Below are 18,829 nucleotides of genomic sequence, written 5' to 3'. Positions count from 1 at the left end.
AAAGTGAACTGTACACTTTAAATACGGGAATTACAAGGTAAGGTATGAGATCCCAGAATAGAAAGAAGACATTAATGGAAAAATTGGTGAAATTCAAATTCTGAAGTTTAATGGTTATATACCAATGTTGGTTTTGTAGTTTTGACAAATATACCATAGTCATGTAAGATGTTAACACTGGGGTAACCAGGGTGAGATGTATATGAAACCTCTCCATACTATCTTTACAATTTTTTTTTTAAAAAAAGAGATGGGAGTCTCACTATGTTGCTTAGGCTGGTCTCAAACTCCTGAGCTCAAGGGATCCTCCTGCCTCAGCCTCCCATGTAGCTGGGCTTAGAAGCACGTGCCTCCCGTGAAAGGAAAATAAATTTCAGGACCCCAGAATCACTAAGCCAAAGGGAAGTCAGACTGGGAACTGCATCAGGTAAACCTGCCTCCCATTTTATTCCTAAATAAGATAGCTACAAAGATAAAAAAGCTACATACCACCTTCACAATCTGCCCACAAGGAAATTCCTCGTGGACAAAGGACAGGCAGAACTCAAAGCCATCCCTCTGCCCACGTGACACAAATGCGTACCAGATGGCTTCCTCTGCCCTATGGTTTCACTAAGCCAGACTAAGCAAAAGAGACTGTTCCTCTACGCTCCCCTCTCATGTAAATTGTGTATTCAGTGAAAGGCTAATCAGAAACTCAAAAGAATGCAACATTTGTCTCTTATCTACCTATGACCTGGAAGCCCCCTCCCCTGCTTCAACTTGTCCCACCCTTTAGGACAGAACCAATGTACATCTTACATATATTGATTGATGTCTCATGTCTCCCTAAAATGTATAAAACCAAGCTGTGCCCTGACCACTTTGGGTAAATGTCGTCAGGACCCCCTGAGGCTGTGTCACAGGTGCGTCCTTAACCTTGGCAAAATAAACTTTCTAAATTGATTGAGACCTGTCTCAGATATTTTGGGTTCACATTCCACACCTGGCTATCTCTACAACTTTTCTGTAAATCTAAAAATATTACAAAATTAAAAGTTTATTTTTAAAAAATCAGCTAGCTGATCACAGTGGCTCATGCCTGTAATCCCAACACTTTGGGAGTCTGAGGAGGGTGGAACACTTGAGGTCAGGAGTTTGAGACCAGCCTGGTCAACATGGTTAAACCCCATTTCTACTAAAAATACAAAAAAATTAGCCAGACACGGTGGCAGGTGCTTGTAATCCCAGCTACTTGGGAGGTTGAGGCAGGAGAATCACTTGAACCCAGGAGGCAGAGGTTGCAGTGAGCCGAGATCGTGCCACTGCACTCCATCCTGGGCAACAGGGCGAGACTCTGTCTCAAAAAGAAAAAAGAAAAGAAAAGAAAAGATCACCTAAGAATGTGCTCCATCTAATACGAAGCAAATAGCAATCTTTTAAAATCCTGCAAGTCACTTCTTGAAATGCCCGTGAGACCCTTGGTACTTTCACTTGAGGTAAAGAAGGTTCATTGCAAAATAACAGAACAAAGGTGCTCTCTAAAGACCATCAAGTACAAGACCCTCTTCAGGAAATGAGATGCATTAGTGGCCCACCCTATCTATCACTGCCTAACTAGCATTTTCTAGTCTTCACTGATGGTCACTCTACCATCTTGTGACTTTTCTTGGTCAATTCGTTGACATTTAAGTTCATTTCCTTTCGTTTAGCAATTTTCAGCCTAGTTGTTCTTGTAACCATTTTTCTTGCTCTTTTCTAACTTCTCCAGTTCTTCTAGAAACTTCGCAGCAGGGAACCAAATCTGGACACATATTACTCTAATAAACATTTGAAGGTTGCCAAGTATACAAGAGGTTTTTCAGCTCTCATAAAAAGTCATAAGCAGTCAATTTCTAAACTGTTTTATAGCCCACTAGCTTCCTCAGGATTCTCTCTGCAATTTCAACCAACTAAGATAAACAGCCATAATTCATTATTCATTGTTAATGTTAAATCAAGTTTAGCCTAAAGTTGCCTCCTTACATATTTTAAGTTCAACCTAAATGTTCTTCTGTACATCGTAAACTTTAACAAGTGGAGGTGTAAACAGACCGTACCTACATACTAGTGTCAATCACCGAGTTTTGGCCAATCAAATGTAGCCAAATGTTCAAATCCTCTTCAAACAAGGCAAAGGCCAACCTGTAACCAATCCAGCTGTTTCTGTACCTTACTTCCGTTTCCTGTACTTCACTTGCTTTTTTCTGTCCATAAATCTTCCACCATGTGGCTATGCTGGAGTCTCACAGCCTACTCCGGCTTGGGAGGCTGCTTGATTCGGGAATCATTTATTGCTCAATTAAACTCCTTTAAATTTAATTTGGCTAAAGTTTTTAGTTTATCATTAAGATGAAACAGAGCTTCACCCTCTATCTTGATGAAATGATTGTTTTAATATACAGCCTCACTTAGCCCTTCTTTTAAACTAACAAAACTGGTAATGAGATGAATATATTTCTAAAGACACTCTGAATACATCTGTAGAAAGAAAAAAACCTGTGTACATCAACTTTTGCACCACAGTAAAACTAAATATGAAACTGGGTAAACTTTAACTCAACAAGACTGAAAGTACCAAAAAAAAAAAAAACTTTAGTCTTTTACTTCCTTTTTGTAAACTCTTTCCCAGTCTGCATACATGAATAAGAAAGAAGAAAACCCTCTTTTTGTCCTCCTTTCCACAATTTATATAAAGTGGCTTTCTGAATTTAATTCTGTATAAATGTTCATTTGCCTCCTTTTTGTTAAATAATACGCAGGGCCAGGTGTGGTGGCTCACGCCTGTAATCCCAGCACTTTGGGAGGCTGAAGTAGGCAGATTACAAGGTCAGGAGTTTGAGACCAGCCTGGCCAACATGGTGAAACGCTGTCTCTACTAAAAATACAAAAATTAGCCAGGTGTGGTGGTGGGCACCTATAATCCAAGCTACTTGGGAGGCTGAGGCAGGAGAATCGCTTGAAACCAGAGGGCGGAGGTTGCAGTGAGCCAAGATCGTGCCACTGTACTCCAGCCTGGGCAACAGGGTGAGACTCTGTCTCAAAAAAATAAAATAATAAAATAATACGCAGGTAAGTTAACATTTACTGTTTGGAGACAATGAGCAATTATCTTTTACTAGAATGCAGAAAGGAGGCTATAAACATCTCAACATCCCTAATGGACAAAAAATAGAAGCTCTTTGCAAGATCTTTCTGCCAGAGTATAGTTCACATGTTCCTAAGGCATCCTGGCCTTACTCTAGGTGAGGTGAAAGAAGATAGAAGATTCCGGAGCCCCAAAGATCAACTGAGTTCACCCAACATGTGCTGAATTGTACACATTTCATTTGGAGAAACAAGAAAGCAAATTATACAGGTGCAATCTTTTTAGCTAAGTCTACTGAAATTGGAAGAAAAAATAGTCTTGGTTTGTCATCTTTACCTTCAAAATGTGTTATTTTACAAGCTAAAACCAACCCTTCTGCACTAAGGCTGAAGGTCTTGAAATTCCAGAGCCAAACTGGTCTTAAAGAGCACTGTTTCCAGGAGATGGGGATATCAAAAATTCTGGAGAAGTCTACTGCCACCAGGCCAGTAGGAGGCAGAGCCATTTTAAAACCTAAGGCACAAGAGATGAGGGAATAGTTAATGTCCCTTACGTCCATGTCCCAAGTCACTTCTCTCCATTTAAGGGGACACTGGAAACGAACCCCAAGTCTTCCGCCTCCCCCAGCTCATTGCTCTTCCCCTCACGGGTCCCATTGTAAGTAGCACTCTGGGGTGTCCATATTCCTGGGGAATGTGAGCAGAGCAGGCAGTGTCACCACAGAAGGACCCCTCTCCAACCCTTTCGCTCCCCCAATACCATAACTTTCAGCATTTGCTAAATGAGTATCTGCGAACATATCCAAAAAAGGAGAAAGGGTAGGGTGACCAGTCCCCCACCAGGTTATTTAAGGGTGTATGTCCGCTGCTTGAACCTTGAAGGGTGGGCCGTCAGCCAAGGTCATGGTGCTCAGCCAAGGAGCAGGTGTCCCTGAGAATCTAAACATCCCAGAGAGTATCTGCGAACGTATCAAAAAAAAAAAAAAAATACACAGTCGCATCACTCAAACACAGGAGGCAAAAAGCCAGAAGTCATCTCAAAAGCAATTTAGACACAAGAGGTGATGAGGGTCTCTACAGCTATCCTGCTACCACCCACGAGTGTCCCATATATAAGTCCTAATAAATTCATCTACTCGCCAAGTTGGACGTGTCTGAGTCATTCTTTGGTCTCTCAGCTCCTTCCCAGTTTGTGGAGGAGTTATAATTCCAGATTTTTCTCATAACACAAAGCCATGGCTGGAAGAACAGACACAAAGCCTTCAGAAAAGGCAGAAAGGAAGTTCAAAAGTCACCAGAGCTCTGTACATACAGACATGAATCAATCCCTAAGAGACACTGTTAAGTTGAAAGGAAGAAAGGAAGGGAGGGAGGGAGGGTGGGAACCATACGCTATCACTTATGTCAGAAAATAAGACAAAAAGATTCTGAGCATATGTAGACATAGACTATCTCTGAAGTCATGCAACTGAACCATGGAAATCTGGCCAGCTGGAAACAAGAGAAGCAGGGGTGAGAGAGACGGACCTTTCCTTATATCCCATTTTCTGCTTGTGACTTCGATAGTAAGTGCCTGTACTACCTAATCGGATAAGTGATTTTTTTTTTTTTTTTGAGATGGAGTCTCACACTGTCGTCCAGGCTGGAATGCAGTGGCGTGATCTCAGCTCACTGCAACCTCCGCCTCCTGGGTTCAAGCAATTCTCCTGCCTCAGCCTCCCAAGTAGCTGGGACTACAGGCATGCATCACCACACCTGGCTAATTTTTGTATTTTTAGTAGAGATGGGGGTTTCACCATGTTGGCCAGGCTGGTCTCGAACTCCTGACCTCAAGTGATCCACCCACTTTGGCCTCTCCAAGTGCTAGGATTACAGGGGTGAGCCACCCTGCCCAGCCGGAAAAGTGATTTTTGTTAACTGTATCAATATAAAATAAAGGCTTTAAAAAAATCAATAAAAAATAAAAATTTAAAAGAATGTAATAGATAAATAAAATAAAAACAGAGAGCAAAAAGTGATACCGGGGCAGGGGGTGGGAGAGTCTTAGGAACAAAGAAGTCTCAATCTAGTGACACTCACAGTTAAACCACTTCGTGTAATTTCATGAAATGACTTTTGAGTTTAGCAACTTCCTGTAAGCCTTAGCAACCTTTTGCTGTGTACCTTTGCTGACTCATCTGTTTCAAGTCAGCCACAGAATGATGAATGAGACAAAGTTAAAAAATAAATAAATAAATAAATAAATAACAGAACATTTTAAATGTTTAATTCCTTGTTTGAAATAAGAGTTTAGGACAACTTGAACACAAACTTTTCAAATGTACCCTTGCTCTTCTCCAAATTACATTAGAACCTGAGTTCCCTGGTTTTCCTTTTGTTTTGTAAATAAACCTGAGAATGGAATATTTATAATAAAATGATAGTTTGCTGGAAATCCCCAGCAATATCAGCCCAGAAACCTTCATTCAACTTTAAACTCTTCAAGGTGATTGTGGACTTTCAAATCCATCTCTCATATTAGTCAGTTTTACTAAAGCATAAAAGAAGATTAACCCCTGATAACTTTAAAAAAATTAAAAACAGAGCTCCACTAATATAAGGAAGTTGGTAAATGATTTATCAAGGGCCTTTATTTTTGATAACTAAAAATCACATTGCAAATAAGTTAATGAATTAATCTTTTTGCAGATAGTTACATTTGATAAGCCCAAAGACATAGTTATCTTTTAATAAAGCACACTTTTAACCAGTACAAACAATTTGGAGTTACTTTTCCCACTCATGACTCTCTATCCTTGTGTTTGCCTGGCAAAACTACTAGAAATTGACATTAATGAGACTGCAGTAAGTTATCCCTTTATCTTGTTTACTAAAAGAGCTGACTTAAAATAGAAAGCCTTTGAAAAGCACACACAGCCACTGTTACTAAGTGACATAAACTGAATTCTTTATACAAGTCACTGGTACAAAAGATATTTCCAGATTTTATCTCTTTAGATATAATCTTTTCATGAAATTTTCCTTTATAAATGTAATTCCTGGCTGGGTATGGTTGCTTCTGCCTGTAATCCCAGCACTTTGGGAGGCCAAGGCAGGAGGATCACTTAAGCCCAGGAGTTCAAGACCAGCCTGGGCAACACAGTGAGACCCTGTCTCAATAAAAAATAAAACTAAAATAAATAAATGTAATTCCAAGGCCAAGCTACAGAATACTTGAGAGTATTTGACTGTATGGCATCTTTCGTATGTATGACTTGACTTTAGACTGCTAAAGGAAATTTCTACATGTTCACAGAAATCTGAAACAACTGGGCCAAAAAAAAAAAAAAATGATACTAATAGCTGCATTTATAACTGGAGATGATGAGTATATAAACTGCACACAATGAAAATGGGAATAGAGTATGTCATCTTTAAATAACTCAAGATAAACATTTCACTATCAGCAACTAAGCCATGAATTAACTTTCAAATTAGAAATTAGTCCCATTTAATCTGATATTCAGGTTCCAAATAATAAACAGGCCTAATTCAGTTGGTAAAAAGAACTGGCTCCCAATTTTATCTTAATTAAGTCATTCATTCCGATCCAAAAATGTAAATAAAATTCCATTTCAATTCAACAAACATGTATTTAGTTCCTACTTTGTCCTAACCATACAAAGATGATGAAGATTCATCTTCAGTGGTGTTAAATAAAATTAGTAAGGAGCAATTATTTTTGACCGAGCTCCTACACTAGGCCCCAACAGACCAGACCAAACCAGAATGGAGTCACTGGTGCCAGGAGCTATATAAACAAACAACTTTACAATGGGCCTGTTTAAAACAACAACAACAACAACAAAAAGAGGAGATTCACAGCAACCAACAGAAAAGGGGCCCAGTCTACCTGAGCCAGCATAAGGAAGTCCCATCTTTTTTAACCTTATAAGGAAAGTAACTTTGCTTCTTATTCTTTGCTTCTGCTTTCCTCAGCCTTTTCTACCTGTAAAGTCCACCTCTTAGCTCAGCTCCGCCTTGCTGTTTTACAGATGGGATGCTGCCTGATTCATGAATCACTAATAAAAGACAATTAGATCTTTAACTTCAATTTGTTGACATTTTCTTCTTTGATAATGATCACCACCCACAAAGAATGTGACTCTCTTCTCTTCCTCCTAGAATATTCTGACTGTCTCACCTGGCCCCTCTCTCCTCTAATTTCTCTCCTGCTTCTAAAGTAGCTGCTCCCAGGAAGTTCTCCCCTACCACGATCTCAGGAGCGGCCCAGAGATGCCGAGGCCCCGTGTCCTCTGGCAATGGTGTGTGCATTCAGCACATGTATTTCAAGGCTTACAGGCAAACAGCAGTTTACCAAGTATCTACATGTTTGTCTCACAGAAGGCACAGATAACTCACTAATCTCTGTATCTCCATTTAGCCCACTAGCATACAGCGCTCAATAAGTAACTACGGAAAGAAGCCTCTCAGAGTCAGGCAGGACAGAGAGACCAATAAATATCTAAGACGTAAAGTAAAAGGCAGAGCAATGTAACATGGATAGGATGCTATGGAGAAACAGAGGGAAAGAAGGCATCCATTTGGCCCTGGTGGGGAGGGAGGACTGGGTTACAGAGGGAAGACGAGGAGAGGATTTTAGGGCCCAGCCTGAAAACAGGAATTGAGGAACAGGATGAGGAATAAACCTCCAAGGAGAAGGAAGTGTGTGTGTGCAGAGGCTGGAGGGTGTGAAAGACACACTGTGTTTGAGAGATAGGAAGTGAAGAGTTCACTGTGCTGAAAGCACAGCACGCAGGGAAAACGGTGCTGGGGTGCAGTGCAGCAACCAGTGACAGACCTGAGTTCGAGTCCTGCCTCTGCCCCGTCCCAGCTACAAGCAAGTAACATAAGCCCTGGGGGCTGCTTCCTAACTTGAAATTTGGGGAACAGGCTGGGTGTCGTAGCTCAAAACTATAATCCCTGCATTTTGGGAGGCTGAGGTGAGAGGATCGTTTCAGGCCAGGAGTTTAAGACCAGCCTGAGCAACATGGCAAGACCACATCTCTATAAAACATACAAAAAAATTAGCCAGGTGGGGTGGTATGCACCTTTAGTCCCAGCTACTTGGGAAGCTGAGGCAGGAGGATTGCTTGAGCTCAAGAGTTTGAGACTGCAGGGTGCCATGTTCAAGCCAGTGTACTCTAGCCTAGGCAACAGAGTGAGATCCCATCTCAGAAAGAAAAGAGAGAAAAGGGAGGAGGAAAGAAGAAAAGAAGAAATTTGGGGAAAGAAGGAAGAAATTTGGAGAATAACTTTTAGTGCTGTATTAACTGAGAGAATGTATGCAGAGCAGTGCTGAGAGCATAAGCATTCAATGTATGGAGTTGCCAGTGTCCTTAAGCCAGAGAGGTAAACTGAGGCCAAGCTGTGAAGAACCACCTCTTGTTCCATGACAGGAAGGCTAAAGCTCCAGGACACACTAGGCTTTTGCTTCAAATGCCAGAGAATATATGGCCATACCTGTGATCTCTCTGTCCTCCCTTCAATTATTGTCCAATCTAAGCCACTAGACTGTGACACCAGCCAGCAGTTTCCAGTAGGCCAGCCCATCTTCTGGACTTATCCAGAATCCCCCAGCATGGAGACCACCCATCTTCACACAGGCTCTGAGGGACAGTCCCCAACTCCACCAGGCCTGTCCTCTGCAACTGTGTGGACCTGGGGGTTTATACCTCACCATCTTACCCCCAACACATCCACATTCAATGCCCTCAGGCTGCTTCCAAAAGGCCCCCCCACCTGCCAACAGCAAGCTCTTCAGAACCACAGAGGAACTTTCCACCACATGAATGTGCAGCTCCAGGAGGGACTGCAAAGCTCAGAGTCAGTCACTGGACACCACCTCATCAGGGCTCTGAGACCTTAGGGGGCCACCCTACCTGCCCAGACCCCTCCCACACCTCCCCAACCCTCATTCGCGGCTCGCAAGCTCCACTTCTCAACTTGCATCCATGTGCTGCCCCTAACTTCCTTCTCCCCCTCCTCTGTGACTCATCTTCCCACTGCCTTCCTCCCTCCACTGCTGACCTTCTTCACAAAGCCCGCCCCTCTGTTCTCATTTTACCGCTACGACAGCAAAGCCAAGGTCAGAAGCAGCCGGTCAGGGCTTTTCCAGACCCCCCACTGCTGCTTTGCACTGTTTTCTTTTTTTCTTTTTCTTTTTTTTTTTTTTTTTTGAGATGGAGTCTCACTCTGTCACCCAGGCTGGAGTACAGTGGCACAATCTTGGCTTACTGTAACTTCCCCATCCTGGGTTCAAGTGATTCTCCTGCCTCAGCCTCCCGAGTAGCTGGGACTGCAGGCATGCGCCACCACGCCTGGCTAATTTTGGTATTTTTAGTAAAGATGGGGTTTTGCCATGTTGGCCAGGCTGGTCTCGAACTCCTGACCTCAGGTGATCTGGCCACCTCGGCCTTCCAAAGTACTGAGATTACAGGCGTGAGCCACCAAGCCCAGCCGCTTCATACTATTTTCCTTCCACTATCCTCATAGGAAAGCTTTCCTCCCTCCAGACTCCCTCACACTCCTAATATTATGTGAGAGGATGCAGGCAGAGGCATGGGCTGAGTGCATGACAGACAGCAGGCTGAGTCACACCCCCTCTGCTCCCTCTTCCTGCTCTCAGAATCTGCCTACCTCTGGTGACTCCTCCATATTCCTGGACATCTTAGGGACCTCATAGTCTTCTCCACCGCAACTCCCCAAATTCACCTGGGTACCGCCAATGTCAAGAGGGACAGTCCGTCAAATACAAATACCCCAGTTCACCTGCTTGCTACACTGAACAGACTTTCACCCCTACCCTCAGGTGCACACCCCAATTTTCATCATCACCCAGAAAGACTTCACTAGAAATCCTTCACTCGCATATCCCAGCCCTCCAGCTCTCTCACTTCCTCTGCACCTGCCCCTCCACGACCCACCATCTCAAGAAGTTTTCCTCTTCACTCTTATCACCACCAACTACTTGTCAGCATCTTTCAATATCCGAGCTTCTTAACTTCCCAACAACCTTCTCTGAAAATTTCTGTTTCACTTTTGTTTCTGAAAGGAGCTGCTGAAAGAAAAAAAGCACATATTTGTGCATATTCATCCATCTAAAAATGTATAATTGACAGGTTGATTATACTCAGCGGCTCATTCAGTTGACCTTGTCAGTGCTCTCTCAATTTCCCTTAAATACCTCTCTAACCCTGCACCCATCTGCAAAACCCCTGCTTCCTCCTCCATCCCTACCTCCTTCAGTGAGGACCTTCCGTACCCCTTCACAAAATGAAAATCTTTTCACAGCTTAAACCCTGCGATGTCCTCCCTTGACTATAGTAAGGGCTCTCAAACTTTGGTTGGCATAAGAATCACTCGGGAAGTGCCCTCACACCCTGATATTCAAATTCAGCAGGACACGGTGGGATCCCAGAAACACCCATGGCAGAAGATTCTGATGACAATCCATGCACCATATTTGAGGAGATAGGATTATCAGGCCAAATCCAGCCCACTGCCTGTTTCTGTGTGGCCTACATGCTACAAATGCATTTTACATTTTAAAGGGTTAAAAAAAAATCTATGGAAGAACATTTCAAGACATGTGAAAATTACATGAAATTTAGATGTCAGGATCCATAAATAAAGTTGTATGGGAACTCAAGCCTTGACTACAAAGAGACTTTAAATTAGTTTGGAATTAAGCTTACAAACCCAGCAAGATAACTAACAATATAAGGTAACATTTACCAAGCATCAAATGTAAACAGTAAATTCTGCATGAGTCCAGCATGTCCTGTGGGCATCATTTCTCTGTTCTACCACGGCACCATCTACAAACCTGTACAGTGCCTACACAGGTCTGTGAGCATACACAGCCTATATACTTATATGGGCCTTTTGTTTCCTCTAGAGTATATAAGCCCTTGTAGGATGGGGACCTTGATTTTTTTTCATCCTTGTATTTCTACCACATGGCCAGGTACCTGGCACTAATAGCATTAAATAAATATTTAATTGATTTAACAACGACTGGAATGTGAGCTGAGCTTTTAATGAAGGACAAGACTTAGATAAGAAGAGAACTGAAGCCTGGGCTTTGCAAACATGGCCAAGGGAAGCAACCAGGACTGACAGATCCAGGTAGGTAAAGAAACTCTGTAGTCGGCCGGGCGTGGTGGCTCATGCCTGTAATCCCAGCACTTTGGGAGGCCGAGGCAGGCGGATCACAATGTCAGGAGTTCGAGACCAGCCTGACCAACATGGTGAAACCCCGTCTCTACTAAAAATACAAAAATTAGCCGGGTATGGTGGCGTGCTCCAGTAATCGCAGCTACTCCGGAGACTGAGGCAGGAGAATCGCGTGAACCTGGGAGGCGGAGGTTCTAGCTCTGTCACTCTGTCTCAAAAAAAAAAAAAAAAAAAGAAAAGAAAAGAAAAGAAAAAAAAAAGAAACTTTGTAGTCATGGGCCCAGGTGAAATAATCAAACTCACTCCTGGTAGCACCATTAGTCTGGAATGCCACGTCTTTAAAGCTGGTCTTCATTTATCCAGACTTTTAAATGGTGACACAAGCTTACATTAATAATCCTAAACCTTCGCTGTTCTAATCTCAAAATTATTTCCTGGATTCTTATCTCCTGGTCTATTTTCCCCTCGCCCCTTTTTCTGCTGATGCTAAATTAGGGGGAAAAAGAAGTACCTCAGAGAGTCCTAGTGTAACACTGAATTCATACTTCATGCACACACACACAATTTGGGGGCACCATCAGGTAAAATAGCCCAAAAATGCTTTGGTGGTGGGTAGAATTTCCAACCACCAAATTGGAAGTTCCTTAAAGCCTGGAAACACTTTCCATTTCAGCTTTCACAGCTCCTAGGACATAATGACATAACTGTGCACTACACAAATTACTAACATCAACATTATCATATCTGTTTTGGCAACTGAGTCAGTCTTGCAAACCTTTAGTTTAAAGGCACATCAAGTTACACTCCACAACCAAAACAAAGTGGGGAGGACAAGAGCAGATGATTCCTTGATTCCCCCAAAACAGGAAAGAAAAGTGCTTGCCCAATTTATCCTGTGAAGGTTTTCACTGGAGTAATCCTACTACGTACCATAGCTCCGTATTTGCTCACTGGACAGGGCCCCATCATTTAGAAATAAAGTTTTCAACAAGCTTATCTCTGAAGCACCTATAGAGGCCCCTAAGTCATCATCCCATTTCCTGTATTCTGCATCTGAATTACTATGCTCCATTTGTCTCTAATTAAGGGAGATAATTTTATATTTCACATCTTTAGGAGGATGTCAGACCAATCAAAATCCCTGGAAACAAAAACCATAGACTTTTCCTGAGTATAGTCTTAACCACACACAGGCTTTCCTATTTAAGGATGCCACGCAGTTAACAGAACAGATAAATGGAAGAATCAGATGAAAAAGAATGAATAAAGAGTTCTTCACATACAAAGCAGAATGCTTACCAGGTATTTCCATTTTTGCTGATAATAAACTACTTGACAAAGGATCCAGAGGCTAAAGACATTCACAGGAGTGCAATCAATCAGGAATTAGGATGTTAAGACATTAGAAAAATGATTCAGTGTCCTTAAGAGGCAAAAAAAAAAAAAACTATTTGAGTAACTTGAGATAATTATTTTATAATTTTGAGCATATCCCAAGCCAATCAAAAGTCACTCTCTAATGGGACAGGAGCAAACACGTATCAAGGCCTACACTCTTATCCTCAGGTTACCCCCTAGATCTGGCTCCACCTCTATCCTCCCTATCCTGTGCCACAGGAGGAGCCCCTGCAGGCTGAGGCCAGTAACCCTTGGGGGCCACTGTGAAGAACTGGAAGGGCTACAAGGTAGGAAGAAGGGCTGAGGTTCTCTCTCTGATTCTTCATGACCTCCAGGCAGGTCCAACTCTCACAAATGGCAATGAAGTTCCTCCACTTTCCCCTCCAGCTGCCCCCTACTTCTGATCTCAGCACCTCAACATCCTTTGTTGATTCCCTTAAACTTGCACATACCCCTCTAAGTAATTCATTAAAGTCTGTTCATTTCAGCCAATGGGGTTGGTTCCTGTTTCCTGCAAGGACCCTGTCTGATACAAGAACCTTCCTAATGTCAGGCACTTTACATCATATAAAATTTCTCAACCTCAGAATGTAGGTCTTATTGTCATCTCCCATTTTACACGAGGATGCTGAGGCTCCAAGAGGGTAGAGTACAAGCTGGCAGTCACAAAGGGAAGTTTGCTGGCAGAACTGGAATTGCACCCAGGTCAGTCTGACATCTAAGCCTTTAAAAAGCCTTAAAAATGTGAAAGGGAAAAAACACACAAAGCTTCCAAACTCACAAGCCACAGCGTAGCCTCAAACGACCTTATTTATGGTTTGGGGACTTTCCTTGGGCCTAAAATAAGCTAGCTCGGGCACTGCCTTTTAAGTGCTTCTTCCACCAAGGGTCATCCAGACTCACTCCTGCTGGAGGGTGGTCAGACCGACCTAAGAGCTAAGAGATCTCAGGTGCTCCTGGCCATGGCAAACATTTCTCCTTTGGTTTATCCCAGAAGTCTCTCCCTCCCTCCCTCCCAGTCTTAAACATCCCTAAGGCTCTTTGTTCCTTTTTATGAATTAAAACCATAATTACCTTTATAGGAAAGTAGGGGATGCAATTGAAAGACGTTAAAAACATTATTCTAGCACCTCCCAGACATAACTTGCCGTGGTCCTTTAGCCATACAAAAAGCCTTCCTGGAGTCTTTCTAGCTGTGTAGAAGAGCTTAGAAGAGAAAATGCAATTAAAATACCTTCTGATAGGGAGTGGAGAGATGAGTACAAAACAAACTCCCCTTAAGGAAATTCAGCTGAGTTTTATTTAATTTCAGAACTAAAGAATTTGCTATTATGTCTGCCTCTGCCTGGGTCCCTGGGTTTATTTCATCCTCAGCAGAAACTAAAGAGTAATTTACAAAAGCACAAATGCTTTGGCACCTGAAACTCTTCCTAAGTTTCTGACTTTCTGGATTTTGCAACTGATGAGAACGCAAAGGTCGCATCAGGTGGAGTTCTCAGTCAGGTCCTCAGAGTGAGCCAGGTACGAGGGTGGCTCAGTAAACAGGACCCGAATAAGGCAAATGTCCAGGTCTCACTTTCTCATCGCTGAAGGGGTGTGCGGAAAGGACAGCAGGTGTGCTGTTGTTAAAAGGAAAGGAAAAGGAGCACTGGTGAGAGGCAGGGGAAGAAAACCAGGCAAAAAGCATGAAACAAAACAGGAGTGCAGTGGGTCCTCCCCGAGCATGCCCTGCCCAATTCTATTTAAATCAACATTTACTGACTGGGTCACTACTAAGTATCCCGCAGATCTAGCCTGCAGCACCTGAAGAGACAAGGAAATGAGTAAGACGGGCTTCATCTTCAGGAAGGTTTCTTGCCAGGAGTCACTGTTGTTGCCATTTTTAATTTTAATGGTTGTAGATAATTCCTGGACAGTTCAAATAACTTCACTGGGGCCCCTCTCCTCCCCCTAACCTGTCCTACTCAAGCTCCAGCCCCAGGCACATGAGCCAACCGAACCCTGGGAAAACCAAAGTGTCCTTGTGTGTCCCGCATCACACACGGTACAAAATAACTGTCACCCCTGAACAAGCCTCGCCGCAGAAGTCTAAAACCCAGGTCTTGCATTCAATATCTATAAACTACAGTCTACAGATTAATCGCGCTTATTTTTTAAGTAGGGTCATCTAAATTGAAAACAATAACGACTTGAGGACACTGATGAAAGAAACACTGGTTTCATTTATCAGACTACTTCAGAACTTGATTACAGGAAACGAGGCAATCCCAAACTTAAAGAAAAAAAAGTTCAGTAGAACTTGCCGCGCAGGCTGTACCAATATTTTTTCACACTTACAAGGAGAAAAACACTAACACCAACTCAAGAAGCAAAAAAAAAACCAAAAACAAAACCACAAAAAAACCCAACTGTCTAGTGTGTGGCTATAAAATACGCCATGGAGGCGGAGGGACGGTGGATAACACTTTCGCCCGCCCCATGCCCGCGATCGCTGGGGAGCTGGGGTCGCTGCGCTCCCGGCCCGCAGTTACCTGGTCCAGCGGGATGCCCAGAAGCTCGCTGAGAGGGTGCAGGCAGGTGGAGCCCGTGGTGCGGTAGGAAAGGCTGGACGGCTGCGGCTCTGCTGCCATCCTGCATCTTCGGGAGGTGGCTGCCCCGGTCCCAGCCCGCAACACCCCCTGCTCGGCGTCCTCCCGCCCGGGTGGTCTTGGGTGGTTGCCCCGAGGGGCGCGCGTCCGCCTGGTTCGCGGGGGAGCGAACGGGAGGCCGGGAGACACGAACCGGCGCAAACTCTCGAGGCGCAAACTTGGCGTTGGCGCTGGCGCTGCAGCCACGGGCGCCGTAGGAGGGCCGGGCCCAAGGCGCCCCGCTTCCCGCTCCCTTCCTCTCCGCGCCCATTGGCCCGGCTGCTCGGGACGGCCCCGAGAGGAGGGAAGGAGGGAGGAAAAGTGGGGACTCCGAGCCCGGCCCCTGAGCGCCGCCCGGCCCGCCCAGCCCGGCCTGCACCGAGGCCGACCGGGAGAGGGAAAGCGACGCCAGCGGGCGCTGCCGCCTGGCCCTGCAGCTGGAGGCGGGACGCGCCTTTCCTTCTCCCGGGCTGACCGTCCTAGCCCCCCGCCAGAGGCAACGACCTCACCCAGCGGGCGCCTTCCACTAGAGAGCACCACCCACCCCGCCCCACCCTGTTTTGGTTTCGCCGCGGCAGTCGAAGCGGCTGAGTGGCTGCGTTTCCCTTTCAAGCCGTAGAGGGTTCCTCAGCCAGTGGCTGGAAGCTGGAGAGACCCTGCGCTGCTAGCGAGCGCCGCAGCCACCAGACTCCCTACTTCCTTTACCCTCCTCTGCGCTAGGCATAGTTTCCTACATCCTGATCTGACATGTTCGGTGTCATACAAGCAAATACAGGGGACTGCTAGCTTCGGGTCACTTCCGTCTCTGTGGAGTGAGAATTATTTCACTTCTGTAAGAAACGGTGTTTACTATTACACTATGTGCATTCTGATAGGTCATTTGCATGCCACGGGTCCTCAAAAAGGGTGCCTTGCTCTTTGTCTGCCCCCAGACACCCACGCATCACTGTTACTTGGAAAACTTTTCCAAGTTATTGCTAGGTTCTGAGAAACATAAAAATCTTTAAGATCCTTTTCAGGAATCGCTAGCTGTTGAAAAAGGGTTTCAGGAAGGCAATATTCCGGGCTGCTGGGTAGAAAACCAAAGAAAGTGAGCTCACGTGGCCCCCAGCCTTTGCCGGGTAAACCGGTATTCGATCAGACAGACAATGACTTTCGGGGCAGACTTTATCAATGTGGCCTCCAGCTTCAAATTAAACCGAAGGCCTGTCAGGCACTGGCAACAACTTACTCTCCAAGACTCAGGCCTCACTCTTGCCTTCTTCAGGAGTTTTATAACCATCAAACTGCACTGAGCATTAAATTGCCAGGCCAGAGTTTCTCAACCTATGTCCCCTAAGGAGGAGGAAAAAAAAAAATTGTACCACCACTCCCACAAGCTAACCGAATGGAGATGTCACCACCAGATGATAACCTCTACCACTCACAAGCAAACCCACACTACAGACAGACACACGCACACACGCACACACCCACACAGGCATATACTTGAGGATCACTAGGCTAGATAGGTTTATTTAATATCATATAGTCCTGGAAAATGACCAGAATTCGAGCAACATTCATCTTATCTGGAGCTAGATGACGGCTGAAGTGAGGTATATGAGAGCAGACGCGGCTTTGTTTAAAAGGAAAAAAAAATCAACACTCAGATATGAGTTGCTGGAAAACAGAAGTAGGTCAGTTTGGGAAGTATTTCTGGAGCAAGTGCCTCAAACCCTTTATAATTTTCACAAAGCTATGCCTTTCAGACTTCAAAGAATAGTCCTCACATAGGCTATATATATGTGTGTGTGTGTGTGTGTATATATTTATATATAAATATATGTATTTATATATGTAAAGTTGTATATGTACATATATTAGCCTTACACAGGTTTATATATACATATATTACAGTTTTTATATATATATTACACAGGTTTGATATATACATATGTATATATGTATATGTAAAATATATACATATATTAGCCTTACACAGGTTTTTTTCTCCCTAACAAAACACAGTTCATAACCTAGTCTAAATTTTTCTTTTAAAAATGGCCAGGTGCGGTAGCTCATGCCTGTAATCCCAGCACCTTGGGAGGCCAAGGCGGGCAGATCACCTGAGGTCAGGAGTTCGAGACCAGCCTGGCCAACATGGTGAAACCCCATCTCTACTAAAAAACAAAAATTAGCCAGGTGTGGTGGCAGGCACCTGTAATCCCAGCTACTCGAGAGACTGAGGCAGAATAATCTCTTGAACCTGGGAGGCGGAGGTTGCAGTGAGCCAAGATCGCGCCATTGCACTCCAGCCTGGACAAGAGTGAAACTGTCTCAAAAAAAGAAAAAAAAAAAAAGAGTTTGTCATTGTACTAAACTATGCCCAGAGAAGTACACTTTCTCAGCTACTGTGTCTACTTTCTAGTTTTTCCATCTCCCCTTCTGCTCTTGTATTTCACTTGTCCCTGCCTTGCCTGCTGCTTTGGTTCTCCTGTGATCTGGGGAGCTCTATAAATTGCCATAGAGTCACTCGGCTTTGGCAGAATGCCTAAGGAGTTCCTAAAGAAGTAAAGGATTTTTATTTTAAGCAGATAAACTCCATGCCATTCTATCCTCTACGCCATTGTTTCAGAGGCACTTTCCATACTTCCTACTTCTTTGACAGTGTTCCAAATAGTTACTATTGCCAAAGAGGTGTCCTATGAATAACGAAGTATGATTGAAGATAATGTTGAGTACATAAAGACAGACAAAAACCTGTGCTACCCAGATTCCATGGTTGGCTGCAGTAAGAAAAAAGGGCAAGCTGGGGCTTTGCCTAATGCCCTGGAGCCGCTGGGTATTGGGAGATGCTTGGGCCCACCCTCCCTGTCCTCTATCCTAGCTCCACCTTGGGTGTTGTTGCTGAGGTCACTGTCACCTTAGGCTTCAGGGAGCTGCACAGTGTTAACCCCTCAACCCAAGACTTTATATTTGCCTTGGAGACCAATTGGAATCTCCCTCAACTCTTGTATTTTTCCCTTACTCTCCACTCTGTTCTGCGGCCCGCTTCCCAGGGCCAATGATAGTACCAAGCACAACAATGTTTTGGAATGAATGGGTGGATAGTTTCCTGGCAATCTATGCAGCCAGCTGAACTCATGACTGTCTCTTCTCTTCTCACTTAAGTCCTCATGACCCAGCTTGTTGTTCTGAGTCTGCGTGGGCTTCCGTCAGCACATTAGACTGGCCAGCTCTAAATGCTGAGTGTACAGTGAAATGTTATTTATAGCACTAAAGTAGGTATTTACCCCTATTCATTAGGCTCTCTTCTTATACTCCTAATGTATCATTGCTGCAACTTTCATTTCATCTCTAAACACTTTTCCATCATTATTGGTTGATCTCCTTGAGTATCCTGTAAAGTAAGTTTTGATATTCACAGAGATCACAAAAAATCTACTAATAAGCGCTCATGTCAGTTTCAAAGAAGTGGCCATCAAAATTAGCTGACCATA

The 18,829-nt window shown here is 44.0% G+C and overlaps 1 protein-coding gene across 2 annotated transcripts in view; it reads right to left on the bottom strand.

Annotated features, from left to right (window-relative positions):
* The window catches only part of MBOAT1 (membrane bound O-acyltransferase domain containing 1), a 115,064-nt gene extending 98,908 nt beyond the window's left edge, over nt 1-16,156 (bottom strand). The window contains exon 1 of one of the 2 annotated variants that reach the window (XM_055263457.2): nt 15,252-16,156. In XM_055263457.2, the coding sequence (XP_055119432.1) occupies nt 15,252-15,350 (99 nt within the window). In that variant the 5' untranslated portion in view covers nt 15,351-16,156. The remainder of the gene's footprint in view (nt 1-15,251) is intronic. The other variant, XM_063632141.1, reaches the window with a different exon arrangement.
* Nucleotides 16,157-18,829: the final 2,673 nt, after the last annotated feature.

Source organism: Symphalangus syndactylus, chromosome 23, assembly GCF_028878055.3.
Source record: "Symphalangus syndactylus isolate Jambi chromosome 23, NHGRI_mSymSyn1-v2.1_pri, whole genome shotgun sequence".
NCBI lineage: Eukaryota > Metazoa > Chordata > Mammalia > Primates > Hylobatidae > Symphalangus > Symphalangus syndactylus.
Note: the sequence above shows the minus strand (reverse complement) of the source record. Positions and strands in the feature narration are given on the sequence as shown.